This window comes from Xiphophorus maculatus, chromosome 6 (genome assembly GCF_002775205.1).
Source record: "Xiphophorus maculatus strain JP 163 A chromosome 6, X_maculatus-5.0-male, whole genome shotgun sequence".
In the NCBI taxonomy this organism is placed as follows: Eukaryota; Metazoa; Chordata; class Actinopteri; order Cyprinodontiformes; family Poeciliidae; genus Xiphophorus; species Xiphophorus maculatus.
In genome coordinates, this window is record NC_036448.1 from 4,101,309 (window position 1) to 4,124,002 (window position 22,694).

At 41.6% G+C, this 22,694-nt stretch overlaps 2 protein-coding genes across 2 annotated transcripts; both read right to left on the bottom strand.

Moving 5' to 3' along the window:
* Window positions 1–257: 257 nt before the first annotated feature.
* LOC102237784 (regulator of G-protein signaling 21-like) lies at window positions 258–2,353 on the bottom strand. Its single transcript, XM_005802429.3, is given in 5 exon segments — window positions 258–875; window positions 966–1,132; window positions 1,814–1,898; window positions 2,143–2,268; window positions 2,270–2,353. Coding segments are annotated over 5 exon segments (639 nt in total). The 3' UTR covers window positions 258–698.
* A 13,008-nt stretch (window positions 2,354–15,361) lies between these two features.
* Window positions 15,362–21,524, bottom strand: LOC102238043 (regulator of G-protein signaling 8-like). Its single transcript, XM_005802430.2, has 5 exons — window positions 21,273–21,524; window positions 20,779–20,883; window positions 20,471–20,532; window positions 18,376–18,542; window positions 15,362–16,828 (listed from the first exon to the last, which is right to left on the bottom strand). The coding sequence occupies exons 1-5, from the start codon at window positions 21,392–21,394 to the stop codon at window positions 16,574–16,576; spliced, it is 711 nt and encodes a 236-aa protein (XP_005802487.1). The 5' UTR covers window positions 21,395–21,524; the 3' UTR covers window positions 15,362–16,573.
* Window positions 21,525–22,694: the final 1,170 nt, after the last annotated feature.

Below are 22,694 nucleotides of genomic sequence, written 5' to 3' on the forward strand. Positions count from 1 at the left end.
AATAATTGTTGATTCATGTATTTATTGAATTAATGTGTGTTTTTTAAAAGTTTTTAATTTTCACATGTCAAAATATTTATTCAACTTATCTCACTAAATCCGAATTGTGACACTTTTGGACTTCCATAGAGGGAAATGCAATTTGTAACTTCAAGACCTTTGCTGCCACCTGGTGTTCGAGTGACCTTTTTGCACCCTGCAGCTCATCAATGTTCATTTGCATTGTACTCAGAAGGACCACACCCAAGCTGGACAGATTTAGTTTGTAAGATGTTTTAAAGCTGCAAACAGAAATACACTTTAAACAGAAGGTAAAGCAGATAGATATAACTATGTGTTTGCATATTAAAATGGAGAGAAAAACCTGCAGAACAAATCAGCATTTCTTTCTGCATAATCAATCAAAGTTGTGATAATACTTTACAATAAAGGAACTGATTCTGTGTAGTCAGACTAGAAGAAATAGATAATCGTGGAAGATGTATTTTGCACAGTTTCCTACAGGATTAGCTTCGTCTTAACATAAATAAACAGTAAATTCTCTAGAGCTGCAACTCACTACAGAACCACACAGGCTGAGAAGAAGTAAAGATACATTCCCTATGCTCCAGGATGAGGACGGTGCGGGATAAACCGGTTATCCACGCAGCATCGCAGCCCAGCAGGAGGTTTTCACGGGACCTTTTCCAACGGAACAGTCACCTGGAGTTGGCTTTCCTCAGGAGTCCCTGATAGATGTCAGATTTTAGGAAGCGCGGGTAGCAATCCCTGGCCATCAGGCTGTAGACGAGCTTCTGCGCCGTGTCGAAAGACGTCAGAGTCGGCTGGGAGATGTTCTTTGTGATGTTTTCTCTGGTAGTGCAGTCGATGTTGATCTGGAATCGAACAATACAACCCAGAGTGTCTTTAGAGCGGCGGGGTTCTGAATGGAAGCGACTCAGTCCGACATGTTTTTGTGTTGTTACCTGTCTGGGTGCTTCCGGGTGGACAAACTCAGAGTAGATCCTGTTGGCGGACGAGATCATCTCCGGGACAGTCTTGATTTTTTTGTAGTCCTCGCAGGCGAGCCAAAACAGGATGTTCTCCTCGCTGTACTCCGACTTCAGGAACTCCCGGAACGCTATCTGTCCGGCTGGAAATCACGGGTCAGGAGACTTGTGTCACGTCAAGTCAATTCAATTCTCATTCGTTTCATCAGGGACAGAACATTAAACCATTTTACGTGTTAAAAACAAAGCAATTGTTGTTTTCTGGCCACAGGCTAATTTGCAAACCCAGTCCTTGGTTGGACCTTTATTAAAAGACAACGAAATTAGAATTAAAGGTTCCTGTCACACACACACACAGACACACATACATAAAATTTTTGGAACTTAACAAGAAAAACATAAAAATACATATTAGACAAAGTGAACTCTCCACAACAAAGTAGGTTGGTATCAATCAGCGTTTGCAAATTTGGTTTTGTTTAAGCCATTGTTTCTACTGGGAATTAAAAACTCTAAGATCTGTTACCATCTTTATTACTGATGATGAACTGTTCCAGATGTACAAACTGATAGAAAAGATGTTTCCTACCAACAGCCGTTATTATAACTCTTTGAACAATTTGAATTAAGATGAGTTGCAGCAACATTTCATTTCCCTTTGGGATACATATAGTATTTTTGAACTGAATTGAATGAGGACCTCTGAATGAGAAGATATCTTGACCATATGATGTTTTGTACTTTGCAGGTTTGCAGTCTCCATTGACTTTGCCTCTGGTTACCCCTAGTCAACGACTCAAGGAGCAAGATTTGAAGATCCTCACCTTTGCAACCGAGGACTTTATCCACGGATTCGCTCCAAACCTCAACATCGTCCAGCGGATCCTTGGGAAAGCAACAAAATCTACCCTTGAAAAGAGCATCGAGAGCCATGACTAGCCAAGTTATCTGCGACCACTACGTGTAAACATCTACAACATCCGGATAAATCCTGCTGAACAATTTTCACAACGTGAGGCTAACTAATGCCCCAAAGTAAAAAATGAGACTTACAGTGAGTGAAAAACTCCTTGGTGTTTTCCACATGGCTGCTGTGTGAAGTTCCCTGCTGAAATGTGCTAAAGGCCCAATAATGATACATACAGAAACTCACTTTATTGCCATCTCCTTCGTCTTCTGCTACGGGCGACGGAGACGAGGTCCTGCCAGGTTGAGGTCGGGGCTGTGACCGTTCGCAAATGATTGGAGTCGAGTGACTGAGCAAATCTAAATCTCAACCTACTCCGTCGACGAACCCCACCCAGTGTAGATGGAATATATGGAAATGGGCATGCAAAGTGTTGTTGTTGGGAGAACCAGGGCATCCTACCACAACTTGAGGAAGAGAGAGCTCAGCCGTGATTTAGGCTGACCTCACCTGTTGGGCCACAGCGGTGGTTATGGCTAATACACACATGTGGTTGTGTTAATAAGAAATAACTGCATGACTCGACTGGTTAATTCCAGCATGTAGGGTCAGGATGGGGTCAAGAAAAGTTCTTTAAGGCAAGCACTCAGCCAGATTTCAGTCTTGAGGGTTGGTATTCCTGCGGTGGAGCTCAAGATTTTTGAGCTTAAAAACCAAGCCTACTTAAAACAACAAGCAAGCGATCAGGAAGCGCCGAGTAAAAAGATCACGACGGTACACAAATGGCCGTAAACAAATCGGCCGATGAGGGACGGAGCTCGTCATGCCTGCCGTTTTTGCATCCGCGCGGCGTGACTTAGGAGACACAAGCGGCAAACGCGCCGATTCATCATCCGCCTTCACGCCCCGTGACAGACGTTTGGAGCATTAGAGAGATCGCCGAACTTCCGGGGGCTCCTCTGCGCCGACCGAAAGGCGGGGAGCGTTAAAAAAATGCAAACACTTGTGTGAGAATATGTGGAGTTTGAAAAGAGCAAGACTGACTGCAAAGAGTCACATTTACTACAGCATTCTCACATTTCACGTGAACAATTCTGTTTAAAGCGCTTCTGCTTTGCTGCCCGTGCTCTTGCTTAATGAATTATGTTCCCAGATGCAGTATAGAGAATTTTAGATCAACCTCACACATCATCCGCTTCGTCATTTGAACCGATGAATTAATGCGCCATTAGTCATTTCAGTTCAGATCTCAGAGTTTAGGGATCAAACCATTCAGCAGTATTCAAACTGTGATGGCAGCTGATGTTGGGTTCAGGAGATTTGGAGGCAAAATTTCTGAGCATTGTAGAATCGTGGTCATTGCTGCTTTTACATGGTTGCGATGATACAATGAAGAACAACTGTAAACATTTCATATGTTTTATTTGATTGCGAGGGGAAATGCTTCTAGTTTGAGCAAAAACTTCATACTTGCACTGTTAGTGTTTCTTGTTCATAACTTCTGCAAATTTCATTCTACAAGCCAAACATTGTCCACAATTATCCATTGTTTGGGCCTAGACGGGTTTTGAGTAGATAGTTTCAGAAGTTAACCAGCTAGCCAGTTTTATCCAATTAAAAATCAGGTTTGGTGTGAATAGGATTATGGTCCTGTTGGAACAACCTTGTTGTGCCCAAGTTTCAACAATTCAACTGTTTCTTTGAGGTGAGCTAAGTTTATTTAGGTGTCATTGCAGCCAAATAGCTCAAACTTTATCAAAGCTTTGCTCAGACGGAATTTAATTTGACCGCGTGAGCAGTTGTACATTGTCACAGTTGCGGCAATCATTGACGTGGCTTTTTTTTACAAAGAATGGCAAACCTTCAAATAATTTTGTACTTTCTGTCAGGACTCTGGCTTTTTGGGTTTGGGTTTGATCTTATTTATCATTATGTTTTAGTTCTCTTTAGGTTAGCCCTTCATGGTGATTTCAGTTTTATTATTTAAGGTTATTTAGTGGGATTAGAACTGCCTTGTTGTTTTTCTTATCTGCAGCCCTTCATAGTGTTTCTAGTTAGGTTTGTTCTTTAGTTAGGTTCTGTTTTTCTTGTATGTCAGAGCCTAGGTCGAGCTTCTTTAGTGATAGTTTGTTTTTATTTAATCCTTCTAGTTTCTCCCGCTGTGTTCCTAGTTATTTTGTCACTTTAGGCTTATTTAGTCTTCCTTTAGTAACTCTAGTTAGGTAATCTCTTTGTTCAGATCTTCTAGCTTCTATAGCTCTACGTCCCCTCGTTTTTATTATTGATAGATCAGCCTTCTTTCTGTTTGGGTTTGTTTATGTTTTTCCCTCATGTCTTTTTGTCTTCTAGTTTATCAGGTTTTCTTTAGTATTAATGTTTTCTTTTGTTTGAGAGATATTTTCAGCTCCCTGGTTTTTCTCCAGTATATCTCCTCAGCTTCCCTGTGCCATCTTCTCACCGCCCCTCAGATAGCTTCTGTGCCAACTACTCATACCTGCAATCAGTTATCTCATCTCGTTAGGTCCATTGTTCCATTTACTACTTCCCAGTATTTAAGCTCCTCTATCCCAGTCACAACTCGCCAGTCTGTCTTGTCATCCTGATCGTCACTACCCATGTTTCCCTCCCTGGACCACCTGTTGGTCCCTCGTGTTTCCAGTTTGTTTTGTTTATGGATTTTTTTGTATCCTTGGATTTTGGATTTTTTTGTTGGCTGATTTTCTTCATTAAAACATCCACTTATTTCTACGCCTACTGCCTGCTGCGTTTGGGTCCACCGCCACACCACACCATGGCACTTTCAAACAACTGATTGTAAACTTAGCAGGTGTGAAGAAATGCTACCATAAGACTTTCTTCAACATGTGACCGAGTAGCTTTATTACTTTCCACAAGCTTCTTACTTGTTTATTTGTACAAGTGACTCTCTTGAGTACCAAAGACAAAAATACAAACTGCAGTCAATGATGATTTAATATAGAAAGTCGAGAGTCTTTGGCCTTGGCTATTAAAGAGATAACTGTCAGGATGATCTCTTTAAAGATTCTGGTGAATGTCTGTATAATTGTTATCTTTTGTCAAACATTAACTGAAGCTGTATGCTGCATAATCATGCATGTGGAAATAGCCCTAAATTAAGAGTACCTTCATAATTATTGAAAAAGTATGCAAACGTCTCACCGCAACTTTATATTTTGGGTTGTACAACATTTTTTAGAAACCTTTCCAGTTTGGCTTCATCTTTGATTCATTAAGAGCCAAAAGCACGGTGAAATTTGGTGTGATTCCAGGATTATGGAACGAAACGGATTCAAACTCGGTAGCATGAAAAGTGTTCAGGGGAATTTCCTCCATTCACCAATTTTTAAAAAATTTTTTTTCAGTCGTCAGGAGCTCTGCAGGAGTCCTGCTGCTGTGTGAATACATTCAGCTCTTGTGCATCACCCTCATCATATAAGCAGTCATGTAGCATAAGAAGACTGAAAGGTGATGATGAACCCTCGTGAGCGTTTGAAACGTTCTTCACTGCACTCAGACATCTCAGCATGAAGTTCTTGATCAGTCGGAAAGCCGTTCTTTCTGCTTTAGGAAAAGCATTGCTGAAGTAAGAAGGCAATGACAACAACTACACCTGTCCTTGTTTTATGGTCTGCTAATAAGGCTGACAAGTTCACCTGAGCCGATTCTATCACATGAAGTTATCCGACTGGTTTGTAGAGATTTTTGTCAAGATGTATTAAGGAAGTCAGGCTGCGTGGAGGAATAGTAAGAGAGTTGAGTAAATTTGTAGGAGTGATTCATTCAACATGTTTCTTCCGTCTTAGGTCGGCTGTAGAGGAAAAGAGAGAAAATGTTAAAGTGTTAACGTCTTAAAGTTTTGGTCAGTCCAGACTGTAAATGGTTGGTTTGGGTTTTTTTCTGTTGAGGTTCTGTAAAGCTATTCCTGGTAATAGGTGCCTTAGCGTTAGCAGAAAGCTAACCGCCTGTGTTTTAGTCGATATCAGCAATTTATGATAACGCCAACCAAAACCGTTTATAGTAGTGGGATATGACACTATATTACTGGATATTAAATATCTTCACTTTTGATATTTGGGGAGTTTGGCACAATGTCAAAACACTGTCATTGATGACCTTTCGTTGAAGTTTGAATTTAGCAATGCTAAATCGTTTACCCAACGAATCTAGTTACGTAACGTCCAACAAATTCCGTCGACCCAGACTTTAAACGGTTGGTTTAGAATTTTTGAATTGAGGTTCTGTAAAACTATTCCTGGTAATAAGTCCCTCACCTTCAGCAGAAAGGCAAACGCTCGTCAGACATACCTGGTGTTTTAGTCGATATTAGCTATTTAGTATAACTCCAACCAAAACTGTTTATCAGTAGGATGACACTATGGTATTGGATATTAAATGTCTTCACTTTTGCAAGAGACATTTAGGAAGTTTGGTACCGTCTACACAGGAAAATGTAACTTTATGTTGAACTTTAAATTTAGCAATGCAGCTTTTTTACATGAAGAATCTCCCACAGCTCTTCCTGCTTATTACATGGCATTCTATTAGAGAGGGAAAGAAAGTGGCAAACTGAGAAACTTTTGGGACAGACTTGAGCGTCTTTATTCAGCGTGGGTCATGACATTTACCTTCAAAGGTAAGGCCATGGTGACTGCTGTGCTTTTGCGAATGTGTGTGTGTGTGTGCGTGCGTTTGTTTCTAATACCTTGTAGGGACCATTTTCCTGACATATACTACGTTGTGGGGACACACTGCTCATTGTGGGGACTAAAGCTTTTTCCTCATAAGGGGAAACGCTGTTTTTGGGTCAGGGGTCAGATTTAGGGCTAAGGTGTGAATTGAGTTAGGGTTAGATATGTAAGGGGTAGGGTTAGGGTAAGGGTAAGGGTAAGGTTTAGGCTGTAGAAATGAATGGAAGTCAATGGAAAGTCCCCGCGAAGATAGCTGCGCAAATAGGCGTGTGTGAGTGTGTAAGGGCACGGTTCAAGCTGTTGAACGCATTCTTTTTCTGATGGAGCCTGGCTTCCCTCTGCTTTAAGCTGGACTCTAATACATTCTTTTTTTTGCTTCAAATGCAACAATATCAGAGGAAAGGTCATGACCTTCTGTTTCCAAGACATGGTGGGAGTCTGATGCAGGCAGGAAGTGAAACGTGAGGCTTTGCAGGTGCAGGCAAGACAAACAAGGGAATGATTCACAGCTTAATGAATTTTGCCACTTCTAACTTCACTCTTTGACATTTGTAGAGTTAAATATAGCCAATGTTAGATTTTGTCTTTAACATAGCGGAGGTTTGAACAGAGTCAGGGTCGAAAAGGAACATCAGCATCGTAGAAATTTAAAGACTTGGTCTTGATGGGCCCGATTTCAACTCTATATTGGTTTCTGACAACTGAAGCATGAAATTATGCAAACTACAGTTTGTATAGCATGACTGAGTATCAGGGCCATGTTAATTAAAAAAATATAATGAGAATAAAGTTAAAATTATCAGAGTGAAGTCGTACGACAAAGTCATGATATTACAATTATTCTCATTATTTTGACTTTATTCTCGTGTTATGACTATTTTTGCAATAATGTGGCTTTATTCTCAAAATATTATTTTATTCTTGTATTATGACTGTTTTCATAACAATATGACTATTCTCATAATGTGGCTTTTTTTAATACTGTGGAAAATACCACAAGTTCGTTGGACTTCTCCTAGGCTTGTCTGGACTGTGATTGGCTGGTCTGTCTGTCAATCATGGTCGACGACAACCTATCAGAGCCTTAATGTGTTGGAACTTTCTAGAGTGTGGCAGAACAGGTGTTTTTTGTAGTAGCTTGCAGTAGTTCAATAGTTTAGCAACTATATTATCAAAAAGGAGTTATCAGTGTGATGCTTGCTGATCGTTTTGTTTTGTTGCATCAAGAATTGTAAGTTGAGCGACAATAAAAGGACGCCACATCTTTGAACGGACGCCTGCAGTTTTTTCAGATACAAATCACCACGCCCTTTAGTTCAAATACTATGACTCTGTTCTCATATTGCCAAATCAATAAAATTTTATTTTAGCAATAAGGCATTTCAAAGTGCTTTTCATCATAAAAACACAAAGACATAAAGTCATAGAACACACAGCCAACAACTGAAACATTACATTTTGCTATGTTACAACTTTATTCTCGTACGACTCATTATTCTCGCAATACGACCGTTTTCATAATACTACGACTTTATTTGTGAAATATTACGACTACTCATTATTTCGACTTTTAATCTCGTATGATCTCGTAATATTATAGCTATTCCCATACAAGTCAATTCTCGTAATGACTATTAGTTCTCAGTATGGCCCTGACACTCTATCGAGACAAATATGAAGAGAACAACAGCTGTCACTGGTTCGATTCCCGGCCTGATGACCTTCCCTGCATGTCTTCCTTCTCTCTCTCTCTCTTGCTACCCACCTTCCTATGTGACCAATAAATGCTACTAGTGCCAGTAAAAACTTAAAAAAATAAAAAGAACTAAAAAGATGCGCTCCCACAACCAGGTCCCATATTCTCCAAGTCTTAATCATCGAAATGCTAACCCAGGCTGTCACAAACAGATCAACAAGTAAATGAGAACTAATCCGTACTTGAAGCATACGCAGCTTAATGGTATGTGAACTGAACTTTGTAGTAGTCCTTGATTAGTGTGAGCCATCACAACACATTCCAACTCAACAGATAAATTTTCCCCCCAAAAAAACCCTTAAAAAAGAAAAGGAAACACAAATCATCTGCTGCACGTGTCTCAAAATCTAAGAAGCTTACTCCACTCTGGTTGGACTTAAAGTGGACTGATGAGTCACAGCTGATTAGGTCTTTAGGAATATCTGCCAATTAGGAACATTTTCAACTGTCTTAAGCAGCTAAAACTCAGAAACATCTTCACTTTTCTGCAAACTCCCAGTGACCAGACACATGTCTACCGCAGGTGAATTAACTAATCGTTAGGCATTCAAAGTTTCTAAAATCTCACTTCTGAAGGTCCAAACTGTTTCTCAAAGTTTTAAATGAACGCTAAACATCCGACAGCACAGACGAAAAACCAAATAGCCATGAGCTTGACAGAAACATGGTTAATTGGCTTATTGGCTTTCTGTACAGAGCAGCTGAAGCATTTTAAACAAAGAGTGAAATGAAACAATTAAATGTTTTTTTTCCAGCCCACATGTTCGTAGTTTGATTCAGCATTCCCCCAGGAGGCGGGTAACGCAGCAGAATCCATATCGCCTCTACATGGCGCTTTTCATTTTCAGTTCTATCAGCCTCAGCTTTAGCATGTGTAAGCTATACATCTCAGTGCATTTCCACTGTTTCTGACATGCTTTTAAGGATATCTGAGTCTCTCTCTTTTCTCTCTGGAGCCACAGACAGCTGCAGTGTCGTTTACTGCAGCAGACATTAACATAACAGATCATTGGCTATATATGAGTGTTCACTTCTCCTCTGGGTTTGCTGGTTGTACACACACACACACACACACACACACACACACACACACACACACACACACACACACACACACACACTACACATACAAATAGTGCTTCTTTTTTTCTCTCTCTCTCTCCCTCTCTTCCCCCCACCTTCGCTGACCTTCTTGACCATTGGCTGAAATGTGACAGAACCAAAACAAGGCGAGAATGTAAATCGCAGCAGATGATGGAAAACACCCAGGCTAACCCCTATTTGCATGTGAGGAGAAGCGGCAAGTCGAGCAATTTGTTTTTCAAAAAAGGGCCACCGGGTGCGCGCGGCCACTGCAGAGCGGCTGTGATGCTCCTGTGCAGATTAAGCCTTTTTTTTTTTTTGGGTCATTTCAAAGCTACTGTTCCCCTCCCACCGCCATTAGAGGTTACAGATAGCAGAGTGCTTCCCAACTAGCTAAAAAGGCACATTTTGTTAAAGAGCACCTAATTTGTTTTCATAGTTTTGTTAGAAAGGGTTGCAGTACCGTCACCGTACACACGGTGGCACTGTAGTCCTCCGCAGCTCTTCTCTCTCTCCGCTTCTCTAAGCTCCATTATGTTGTGTAATTACAACAGCCCTGGATTCGTCAGACTCTCCCTTTGTTGTTGGTCTTGCTGGGTTTATTCATTTGAACCTGAACGGGTTTTTGATTCCTCCACTGAGGCTACAGGCAGCAGGATGCAGGTTGAAGGTGGAGAGGAAGAGGCAACAAAACGAGAAAAAAAAGAGAGAAAAGAAACGGCGTGGCGCGGCGTGACGCAGGGGAAGAGACCCATATACGGATGGGATGCCTTCGTTTTTGCCGTGGCCGTCAGAGGTTCGAGTCCCGGCCCGTTGTGCTTGTTCCGTGTCTTCCCCCTTTCTCATAACACACTTCCTGTCTGACCACGGTTAAATAAAAGCCTAGAGAGCCGAAAATGACCTGTAAAAACACACACACACACACACACATTTAGAAAGCCTTGAAAGTAATTCAGTAAGTAGGTAATCTTTCTCTACAATTTTGCACGGCCTCTGTTTACTTTGATGGGATAAGATGAGGAAAATGGCGGTGAAGAAAAAAAAAATCCTTTTAATAATGAGTCATTTCCGGCAAAGCTCTATAGATCTAACGCTGCTGGCAGCCTCTCACAATCCTGATATTTAGTGTGCAGCTGGCTGACAGAGAAACCTGCCACCTGTTCCCCGCAAAACATTCACTCACTTTAGGTAGTTCAGGGAACTTGGCGTCGAGTTGGCTTTTTCACTGCATCCTCCGACGTTCGGTGAGGGCTTCATTGCGTTGGAAGGGGAGGAGGTACTCACCTTGAGTCTTTCAAAACTTAATGTGGCCTTGTGTCTGCAGTTGCTCTGAGATTTATCCAGGCTCGTCGATATGGTTGCGGGCGTCGAGTGAAAACAGATTTTCAAGGGGGGTGGATTTCACAGCTCGATATCTGAGTCTGGCAGTCAAATAATCTCTAGATTTGTCTCGCATGGGGTCAGATAAAAGAGCTTCGGAGATGTGATCAACCTGCATAAAGCTTGCGGAGTATTTAGCCCGGGGACACGACACTCCTGATTATCTTAGAGTGGAATTGGAGTCTTTTAGTTCATGTATTTGAGAAATTATGAGCTAAGCTTGCTATTTGGATACTTTGAAGGGTCAAGTACTATATATTTCCCTGGCACATAGTGGCACTTTATAGCACTTCAGTTATCAAAGTCAAATATCATATGACTTTAAAGAAATTAGATTTTGTAATTTATGCCTTGAAATTGTGCCTCTGTCTCTTTAAGAAGCTCCTGCTCTTCCTGAAACTCCGCCTTCAGGAAGTCATCACAATATGTCTCCATTAACCCTTTAACAACGTTTTTACCAGCGTTACACTGACAAGTAGCTAGCATAATGAGCTCAGCTGATCCACCAGGTGTTTGCTAATTGCTGCTGGCTAGTCTGAAGGAGCTGAGTGGGGGAGTCGTGCTCTGTGAGGCGGAAGCTCGGAAACCTGGAAACTGAAGGTGGCGCTAAGTCCAACCAGGCATTTTCCACAGCTGAATGGTTGCCAGGGGAGATTCGAGGATTTCTCAAACATACATGGAAAGAATCAAGGCAACACTCCAGGTAAGTTTCTGATGAGGGAATAACATTATAACATCATGTAAAGCTCGAAAAAGCCAATTTTAAAACAAGTTATTTTGCTTTTAGGTCTCCTCATACTGGCATTTATCTCCATTTTCATGTTTACTTCTCCAGCCAAACTGATTTCTGCCTCGTAATTAGTTTAGGAATTTTGAAGTCGGGTTCTATTAAAAGGTTGTAAGCAAAAACGTTACCTGAAACGGATAAGTCTCTTTAATACAAATCCAGAATGCTCGGCCATGGAGGCTTAAGCTAGAGGCTAATCCGAGAGGGGCCAAGACCAAAGCGGACTTCATCATCTTAGAGCGAGTCCAATCGCAACAGCATCAAAGTGGTTTGTGGGAAAGTTGTTTTTAATTAATCTTTAAACCCGTGGCAGGTTTAAATTGGTTTTTAAAAACAAGCCGATGAGGACTTGTATGAGAAACTGAGGTTGGCCCTGTGCGCCACCAGTGATCTTCCTGAGTGAAACAGCTACTTAGATTAATAAATGTGAAGCGTGCCACTCAGGGTAACTATTAACTCTTGGACATAAAAACTCCTACTGAGCATTAGACCTAATAATGACACTGAGGCCAACTCACACACTTCACTCCCATGAGTCAGTGTTAAGTGGATGCAGTCTTGAGTTTAGATTCAAACTGCCTGGTTGCAGTGGGGTCTAAAATTAGACGCTTAGAAATTCAGAAATGCCACAAGGGTGCCTGAATGTCCTGCAAAAAACAGCAGAATGGGATTCTGTGGTGGCGCAGGGGCAAAGCACGACCCAGGTATGGAGAACCCTGGTCCTCCTTGTGGCGGTGGTCGCAGGTTCGATTCTTGGCCTGGCGACATTTGCCGCATGTCCTCCCCCTCTCTCATTACCCTCTTTCCTGTCATACTACTTTCAAATAAAGTAGTCTGACAGACTATAAAGTAGTCCTGACTTGTATAAATAAATAAGAAAAAAGCCAGGCTGAAACTCTGGCTCCAACACCTTTTTATTTTTCAAAAGAAACTAAATTCCCCCACAAACATGTTCCTTTTTAACATAGGTTTTGAACTTTCTGTCCCAGTCTGAAATTATCACCATGAAAATTTCATAGTGATAAGAAAAAAATCACTATGAAAAAGAAAATAAATAAATAAAAACACAGCAAAATGTGCACACAGAAATGATTAAAGGGGGTATATTATGCGTTTTCCAGCCACATAGTATCGTTTTATAACACAATCCAGTAACTACTGTATATTCAGTTGTTATAAAAATGTTGCATATGCCAAACATAACTTAAATTACAAAATCAAATTTCTTCTAATGCCTTGAAATTGGGCCTTTGTCCCTTTGTCCTGCTCGTTCTGACGCGCCGCCTTCAGCATGTCATCACATCAACATTCCTCTATTAAGCGTTTAGAAATGTTCATCTGAGCTTTAAACTCAGAAACAGTTCATATCATGAGCTCCAGAGATGAACAGTTCCACCAGGTGTTTGCTACTTGCTGCTGGCTGCCAGAAGGAGCTGACTCTGAGAGTCGTGGGGGAGTTGGGAGCCGTTCTGTAAGATGGAAGCTCTGCTTGGAAACTGCAGCTCTGAGGAGGAGCTTCGTCCTCGAAGGCGGGGCTAGGTCCTACCAGGCGTTTTCCACAGCTGAATGGAGATTAAAGGATTTCTCAAACATGCACGAAAGAATCAAAGCAACACTCCAGGTATGTTTCTGATGAGGGAACTTAACACGTAAGGCTCTAAAGTCAATTTTTGCCGTTTGCACTATTAGAGCAGGCGGTTAAAAATAGGCAGTTTTAAAAGGAAATCTCAGGGATGATTTCCCTGAGATTTCCTAAAATGATTTCCACGAATTTTATTTGTGGTAAAATTTGTATTTGTAAAAACAAACAAAAAAACAAAACAAAGAAAATTTCATAGTGATAATTTCAGACTGGGACAGAAAGTTCAAAACCTATGTTAAAAAGGAACATGTTTGTGGGGGAATTTAGTTTCTTTTGAAAAATAAAAAGCTGTTGGAGCCAGAGCTTCAGCCCGGCTCTTTCTGTTCTTATTTTTATGGTTCTCTCAGGAGTGAAACAGGTTTACATTTTTACCTTTAATAATACTAAAAAACCTGAAAAAACAAACAAAGAAAAACAAATATATATGACCCAATTTTAACCTACACTTTTCTGCACCATTTAGACACAGAAAAGACATTTTGATCACTGTGGTAAAGTAGCGTAAAATTAGTAAAAGTCTCATCAATTTAAGTAATGGTTATTTTATTAATCGAGGCTGCCTTTCTATTAGTAGCTCAGAGGAAATGTTTTAAATATTCTAACCTCAGCACAGCTTTCATTTAAAGATGGCAGACGTCTGCTTTGCCTTTAGCTCTTCTCAGAACAGCCAGAAGCTTCAGTCTTAGAGGAAAAACTCATCTGGAGTTTTCAATTACACAAAGATGCCGTTGGGAGATCTCTACCACCGGTACTGTCCCTTTAAGTTTAAGAGGAGCTGTTCTTCAGTTGTGACTTGTTTGACAGGGAAACGTTCGGATCCACGTTTGCTAATGCTAGCAGGCAATTAGAGGAAATCACGACCCCCTGCGCCACCCACACCTTCACCCTGCCGAAGCCCAGCGCGTGCGCTGCCGTCTTCCAGGGGGGTGAATAAATAATGTGAATTTTGAGATATTCCGCACAGATTTCGAGGAGATTGACACCAACATGCTCTGCGAAGGACTTCCACCGTGTGAAGGCTACTAGAAACCTGAGCGCAAATGAGGCGAAACCCCGATGCTGTCCACACATAATCTCGGTGTGTTGGAAATATGCAGATGTTCTGCACGTCTGGGTTGATACTTACTTCCATTTGCGGGAAACATGGCTCGCCCCATCCGTATACAGCAACATAAATAATTCCACACTAGAGTGGTTAGAGCTGATATGGGTCATTAATTTTTCAGTGATTTAGTGCAGGGAGCTACATGCAACCAGTGTTTCCCACTGGCTTAATATGTGCACATTACAGCTCTATTTGTCCTGTTTATGCGCTCATTCAAAGCAATTAATGTCATTTATGGCTTCATTAACACAGATTTTACAGGAAAGTCTTTTTATTTGATGTTGTCCACATACAGTATGTACATTTGACAGCAGTCGAATACCAAAGGAGATCAAGTAATACATAAATTATATTAGATGGCAACTGAAAATCAGCAATCTTAATGTGACATAATATTAGTATTCAGAGAAGACACGGTGTGTGTGAGAAGGGAATCCGATCACGACAAGCAGACATGTATGATCTAATCGAATGTTAAGACAACAGTTGGGTGCTTTGCAGTCAATAAGACCTCAGGCTTTCACTGCTTGTTATTCACATGGGAGGGGTCGACGGTGCAAGAGGCGCAAATCATCAGTTTTAATGAAAACTTAAGCATAACAGTATGAATCTGTAACACACCGCGGCTGTGCAGAGGGGGGGCAAAGTGTTGAATGTGCCTCAACAAGCACTTGAACTGCCTCCCTTCCTCAAATGTTTCCACTTTCCTTCAAGTCTTCGGAAGGTTTCAGAAAGTCTTAAAGAAAATCCTCACCGAAGGCTGCTGTCATTCAGTGCATCACAATGGCAATCGCATCCACGAAGCAACCAGCGGAGCAATCCCCTTTCTGGGCTCAGTATATTTTAGCCCAGGGGTGGGCACTCCTGGTCCTCGAGGGCCGGTGTCCTGCAACTTTTAGATGCATCTCTACTTCAACACACCTGAGTCAAATAATGAGGTCGTTAACAGGACTCTGGAGAACTTGACTGCACTTAGGAGGAGATTCAGCTGTTGGATTCAGGTGTGTTGGACCAGGGAGACATCTAAGAGTTGCAGGACACCGGCCCTCGAGGACCGGGAGTGCCCACCCCTGTTTTAGCCGATGGAGCAGAAAAATGTTACCGCTGCTAAATAACCTCCCAGGATGGATTCGGGCTGTTGGTTGCCAAGTGAATAATCAGAATACATGCGTCCACATTTCTGGTAATATTGCCCTTTCGTTTTCAAGGCAAGTGTGAAACAACAGCATTGCTAACACGCTCGTGTCTGCACGAAGTTACCCCTAGCTTAGCGGAAAACACCGTGGGAAAGCAAAAAAAAAAAAAAAAAATTAAAAATACAGCTGTCTGTGCTGGCTTTAAGTTGCTAGGAAACAAATGGGTAGCAAACATCCAAAAGCATGGCAAGTTTCAAAAAAGCCCATTACTTCAATTAATCATTTGGCTGAAATTGCACAAGTCACAATCTCCAACTAATGACTTCCTTCATAAAGTTGGAATTCCATCATGAAAGGTCAGACGTTTCTCACACAATCTGGCCTGAAAATTCAATATGGCAGCCATGCTATGCTAACGTTTGTTTCATAAAGTTAATAAATTAATTCTAATTAATAAAACCAGAGCAATGTACAAGCTCTGGTTGCTACGGTGTTTGGACGGATAAACATCAGAGGAATATCATCATTATTAGCCTGGGAGGCTAATAGCTATTAGCATGGCCATGTAGCACAACAGAAGCAAACCATAGTGGTTTTTATAAACCGACTGGAACCCAATAAGGTTCAGAGATGATTATTAATACAGATCCAGGCTCTAACTTCTGAGGCAAATAAAAAATGAAACATAAACCGTCAGGAAAATAGAGCTAGGTAAATGAAAATAGAAATAGTTTCTGTCCTTCCCTTCTAGCAGTTCCTAAGGTAAAATGAGAGAACCACGGGATAAAATTTACCAAGCTGAAACGAGGATAGAAATCTTACAAAAACTAATGGAAGGAAATGTTTCCCAAATTGTACATTTAAATTACTATTAATGTCAATTCACTGTGGTGCTGTGTCTGAGAAGTCATCCATCGGGAAATCTGTGGTTACACAAAAATATTGCACTCTACATATCAGAACCTGTGGGGCCTAAATTAAGACACCGCATCGTGTCTCAACAGTTGTGTTGCAAATCAGAGACGGTCCCCCGGATGATGATGGCGAATCCATTCCACGCAGCTGCGCAGCATTTGCGATTACCAAGCCGAGGGCTCGGTTTTGGCTTCCCCGCGCTCGTTAAACACGCAGGAGCGTGACCTTCTGCGGAACATGGTGGCTCCGGGGCCCTTCCTCCGAGTGATGCGCATGTAAATGTCAGAGTGCAGGAACCTTGGGTAGGAGTCCTTTTTCATCAGGCTGAAGACTTTCGTCTGGGCTGCGTCGAAGCAGCCCCGCATTGGGTGCTCCATGTTTTTCTGGATGGCCATCTTTGTGTTGTAGTCGATGTTGACCTGAGTTAAAGCAAAGGCAAATATCAAGTATGACCAGTTAGAACAGGAGACGCGGCTTGTAGGTGGTGCATTAAACACAAATATCCAACACGATTTTAGCTTTGCTGGTCAAGATTTAGAGTAGCCTGCAAAACAAATCGAGTGCCCTCGAACTTACCAGGTTTTGTCACATTATAACCTCAAGCTTCCTATTTTATGGGCTAGGCCAACAAAAAGTAATGCATATTTGAGAGGTTTCACAATAAAATTTGTCAAAGCGGGCATATATCTGTATCCAACCAATCAGATTTTTACTGTAATTACAGCTGCGGGTCTTTTGGACTCACTACCAGCCTTCCATGCCTAGAGTCTGAAATTTGTTCACATTTTTTTGCTAACTGGCTTAAACTCAGTGAGTGAAGATCTGTTTTCTGGTTCCGCCGCAGATTCTCAGACTTGATTCAGAACCGGGACGTTTGATTCGGCCATTCCTAACGGTGGGGTTGGTGCGTTTCATTGCAGGTGTGAAGTCTTTGCTTAAAGGCCAGACAGACCCATTCAGGTCCGAACTGACCAGTGAAGATTGCTTCATGTGTTCGCTGCGTCTCCTACTCAGATTGGTGCAAACCGCAAACTTCTTATGGCTTCCTTACTCCCACCGTACCACAGAGACCATATTACATATATTATATTTTTTAAATGAAAAATCTGCAGTGTACCAACGATTATCGCCAGATTAGTGAATTACTGAAAGAATCATTAGCTGCAGCCCTACTATTAATTATTATTGAGGAGAAAGTTATTTCTGTGACTCACAATTTGGAATATGCCAACAGATAAAGGGCTGAGAAAGGTTCCCCAAAGACAGACGGGGAAAGTCCCACATTTGCTCGAGGAAGCGCGTTAGTACATTTTTATGACTTTAGAAATGCCCTTTGTGAAATGCGCTCGCCATATCTTGCATTATTATCCTACACGCTGGTGTAGAACTTTATCTCTTCTGCAAACAGAACAGTCCACAACAGGAACTACAATGGTCACAAGCTGCCATGCTAAAAAAGAAGAAGAAGAAGCAAAAAAAAAAAGCCTTTCACCCTCGTAAATGTGCTTTTGTTCTAGACTGAAAGTGTGTGGGAGATGCTCTCTTTAGCTTTGCACAGACAGTTCAAAACCTCAAACCAGACTCCTCAGCAAGCCTGAACTGCTGCAGGCTTTGAACGGCGCATCAGATGGTGGTCGCATCATCAAGCGCAAATTGTCTGGAAGCCGCAACCGTCTCACACTCAGAAATAACTCAACCCGCTTTTTGCAGCATGCATGCACATGACCTCAGCAAACTGCTGCACCTAATGATTGTTCACAAAGGTCAGCTCGCCACAGGCTCATAACTATGGAGTGTGTTAGTCCTCGCCCACGGTTATTTTTCTGACGGTGACATCAATATTTCATCTCAAACAGTCCTCAGTGACAGATAAGCTAAGAAAACGCTAAATGTCACTGGAGCATTCAGAGCTCTGCGCCATTAAATCTGTGCAGTTCTAGAGAACATAAAGATGCCACCACCGTACCTCTTTAGGAGCCTCCGATTCAATATAAACAGTATAAATATATTTGGCTTTGGACAGCAGCTTGGTTTCTGAATCGATGGTCTTGTATTCTTCGCAGGCCAACCAGAACTCGATGTTTTCCTCGCTGAACTCTGTCCGGAGGAACTGAGAGAAGGTTTCCACCCCATCTGAACAAAAACAGAATCACAAACTGTTGGAACAGCATGTGGTAAAAGGAGAGATACATACAGAGACTGTCGATCAACTTTTCTATAGTGTGGAGGGAATTCTGTCAAATACTGCATCCGTCATTTTATCATATTAGTGTGTTAGCATGGCAGAAAGTCCAAACTTCCCAACTCTGACTAAAAGAGATCAGTGTCACTTCCTGTTTAAAAATGACCTCTTTGGCCAACAATGAACTCTTCGGTGTTCACAGCTTTCTGTAAGCTAAAGATACTGGTGTAAGAGAACATGGCCTGTTCTGTGAACAATAGAAATGACACCACTTGGACCCAAATAGCCACTTTCTCGTAATCCTGAGTAGATTCTGATGTGAATGCTGGTGGATTCTTTAATTTGTTCTCTCCGAATTTTAACCCTTAACGTGTTTTTTCCCCCATTCTGATTTAAAGTAAGTTTGAATAAGACCAATTAAATCACCAATAAAATAACCTTCCCCCGTTACATCTGAGAATCAAACGTTCTATGAAACTTTAAAGTCTTTAAATCTGGTGTATGTGACTTTTATTCATTAAAAAAAAAAAAAAAATACCATTCCAAAAATAATGACACTTTTAATGCAAAGTTGTACTATAAGTTGCATTAAAAGTCCATAAAGTGTCAACTTTGGATTAAAATTGTCATTATTTACGGAATGACACTTCAGGACAACAGTCATAAACATTCATGAACGCTCCTTCCTGTTCATAAAATGCGTTATAACATGTTTGTAACATGTTATAACATGTTTTCCATGACATAACGCGTATGTCATGTTTCACATATTTGTGAAACTGTCACCTTGTCATGACGGCACGTAATGAGACAGATAATCTATGAAAAGATCGCACTCCTCTGCCTCCTACCTTAGCTACCATTGCCATCTGCAGAAACATCCAATCTGATCCAGTAGGAGGGTCTTAGTGCTGTCAATCAATCTTGTGTGCGCGCTGCTCAATGTGCTAATGGCAGGTAAACAACTCACCGCTCCAGGAAAACTATTTACCCACAGTCATCGGTAAGCCATGCTAATTAGCATTAGCATTCATATAAGGGAACACTGGGAGAAGGTTGATATTTTTCAGATTATCTGTCTCATACTAAACCATCACGACACAGTGACAGTTTCAAAATGTAAAATAGATGTTTCCTATAAAAGTTACATACCTGACCTTTAATTCTTATAGAAAATAACACCATCTTTTGACGACGTCATCAACAACTAGTGACTAGTGGAAAGTAGGTCTGCTAAGATTAGAATTCATCAGGAGTTCATGTCCATCTAATTTTCTTTGCTTTTAGTTGGTCTGTGGTAAACAGGCATCAACTGGTAACTGATTTTCCTTCAGCAATCTCTAGTAAACATTTTCCATGCTGATATTTATGTTCTGAACATTAATACCTTTTACCATATATGATTTTTGTTGCTGGTATGATGAAAAACTACCAATTTCAAACTGGAACCTTGGTATTTAACACGGCCAGCAACATGTACGGGAGTAACTTCAGTAAAAAAAAAAAAAAAAAAAAAGCATTAAAAAATATTCACAGCAGATCTACAAGAAACTTTAAAGGCATCTTTAAAAATGTTTCCAAAACAGCACACAGGGTTTCAGTGTGGTCCTAAAGTGTTACTTCTGTGATTAGGAGGAAGTTGCACAGTTTCTGTATTGCTGTCTGTTCTGACAAAACATTAAAAGATGTAGTGAAACTCCCGCTGTCGTCTCCCATTCTCTATTTATCGCTGTGAGCGCTCCGCTCCAGTTTTGAGCCCACAGAAAGCAAAAAAAAAAAAAAAAGAAAAGAAAAAAAAAGCGTCTGACAGTCGAATCGACTGGTTCGGACAGCAATTTAAACGAGCGCTGCCGTGAAGGTTTCCGAGGCTCGGGCTGACCTGTGTGCTTCAGCAGCTCTTCAAAGGAGTCGCTCCACTGCAAGGCTGCCTCTGGTGAGATGCTGCAGAAAAAAAAAGAAAGGACAAAAGAGTCAGACAAAACGGTCAGATCCTCCCTAATGATGCAGCGAACAATGTTTTTTTTTGGGGGGGGGGATTCTCGGAGAGCCGTCTCCTCGCCAGGTTTTCTGCATGCCGCCTAATGAGTCGACGGAGGGCCCCGCTGGAAACTCGGGGAGGTTAAAAATGAATCACGGTCGCCTGGCATAACAGCGGCTGTGCGTGAAAAATAATGAATTGTGCCTCACTTGCTCGTTGTCGTGTTTGTCTTTTTATGGGGACTGACGTTTTCATGGGAGCCCGACTTGGTGAGAAAAAGGCTTAGTCGGCTCTTCCTCTCTTTGTCTTTCTGTCTGCAAAACAAGGCAGAAAATACATCAAGCTCCAAAACACTCGGCGCCGCACTTGTGGCACTATTTAGCAAACCAGCAACTTATTGCAGACTTTTCCTCCGACACATTCTGAGGTGGTGGACATGACACACAATTAATTACACCCGCTTGCTCGTGGTAAAGAATGACCTAAAAGATAAGTCAGGTTAGCTGACAAGTCTTAATTAAAAAAAAAAAAGCAGAGAGACTCGCTGGCAACGACTTAAAAGCTGTAAAAGCCGTGGTGTTGATTGAAATCAATCTGCTGCCTTGCAGTTCCAATTCTGCGTGTATATTAATAAACATCTTCAGTAAATCTGCTCTAAATTAGTCTTTAGATGACTGAAAAGGAGTCGAGTTCAGACACCAACCTGCCGCTGTCGTCCTTCATCGCTCGTGACTGCAGGTCCTGTACAGCAAACATTCTGAAATATGCTTCCTCCTTTGGGGCCATGTAGTTAAATTGAGGAAATAGAAACAGCAGCGTCTCCATGCTCGTCTGTCAGTGTGAGTGTGCCGCGCAAAGCCGTAGGCCACAAATAGGGCCGTGGAAAAAAAAAAGGGGAAAAAAAACTGTTTAACCCATCATTTGAGGAGCCCTTCTCATCTTTTATAAACCCTGCTCGTGTTTCATTTCCCATACCTGCTCCACTTCCTGTAAGGGGCCAGCAGCTCCATCAGCGACCCAGAAAATCCCCTCGGGTTCAACATCCTGTCGACAGATTGCTTAAAGTTTTTTGACAAAGAAACATGGCTACGCTAATTAACAGAATCCCCCACCCCCCCTTCTTTTTCAGGGAAAAGGCAACATCTTCGACATTTTTTATTAATTTTTTTTGCAAGTGAAAAAAATTGCAGAGGTGATTTCGGGGGAAATGTTTCTTTTTAAATACATTATCGGGAGAACGATCAGTGATGTATAATAAGTATTTATACTTCTTGAAGAGGTTTGTATTTGGGTGCAAAAATGATAAGTTATCTAGTTGATAGATTTCCTGAGCTGTGGATGTCTGCGGCTCCTCCAGAGTTACCATGGGACTCTTGGTTGCTTGTCTGGTAAAGGCCTGCTGTACTGCCAGGGGTGGGCAAATCCAGGCCTGGAGGGCCGGTCTCCTGCAACGTTTAGATGCGTCTCTATTTCAACACACCCGAGTCAAATAATGAGGTCATTAGCAGGACCCTGGAGAGGTTGACTGCACACTTGAATCAAATAGCTGAATCACCTTCTAAGAGCTGCAGAACACCGGTCCTTGAGGAGCAGGATTGTCCACCCCTGGCCAAGGGGAAACGCCAACAGCAACAATAATACTATCAGACACACGGCAGAGAGAGATAAAATTGGGTGAAATCAAAAGAGATCAACAGTGTGGATGATTTGCCTCCCAGGAACAACTAGAATAGTGAAGGACTCTGTATGGTAAAGGACTTGGTAGTGTTTGCTAAATGCCACATTTTTCATTTTTAGACCGTGGACTAAACACTGACAAGTAAGACATCCAAACTTTGAGATTATGTCATGACTCTGGGCTGTTGCTGTGTTTGTGTTGTGCTTTTTCACCAACCTCGAGTCTCCACTTCCTCATAAGGCCACCTCTACTGACGAGCAACCAAATGGTTCTCTACCCGAGTGTCAACACACATGATAGCGTCCGGCTTTTATCTCTAATCAGTTTTTTTCAGCCATCCCTAATCCTCTCTCTTCATTTTACCTGGACCCTTCACTATTTAATCTCTCCAGAGTTCCTCCAACCCTACCAGAATGTTGACCATGTTTGCCAGTAGAAATCCACTGA

Bases quoted from the DNA above. Each gene is read 5' to 3' on its own strand.
- LOC102238043 (XM_005802430.2), bottom strand. From the start codon at position 21,394: ATGGAGACGCTGCTGTTTCTATTTCCTCAATTTAACTACATGGCCCCA. The intron at 20,884-21,272 runs GTTGGTGTCTGA...CTTGTTTTGCAG, and splicing joins ATGAAGGACGACAGCGGCAG to ACAGAAAGACAAAGAGAGGA. The intron at 16,829-18,375 runs GTACGGTGGTGG...GCTTTAACTCAG, and splicing joins AATCGGAGGCTCCTAAAGAG to GTCAACATCGACTACAACAC.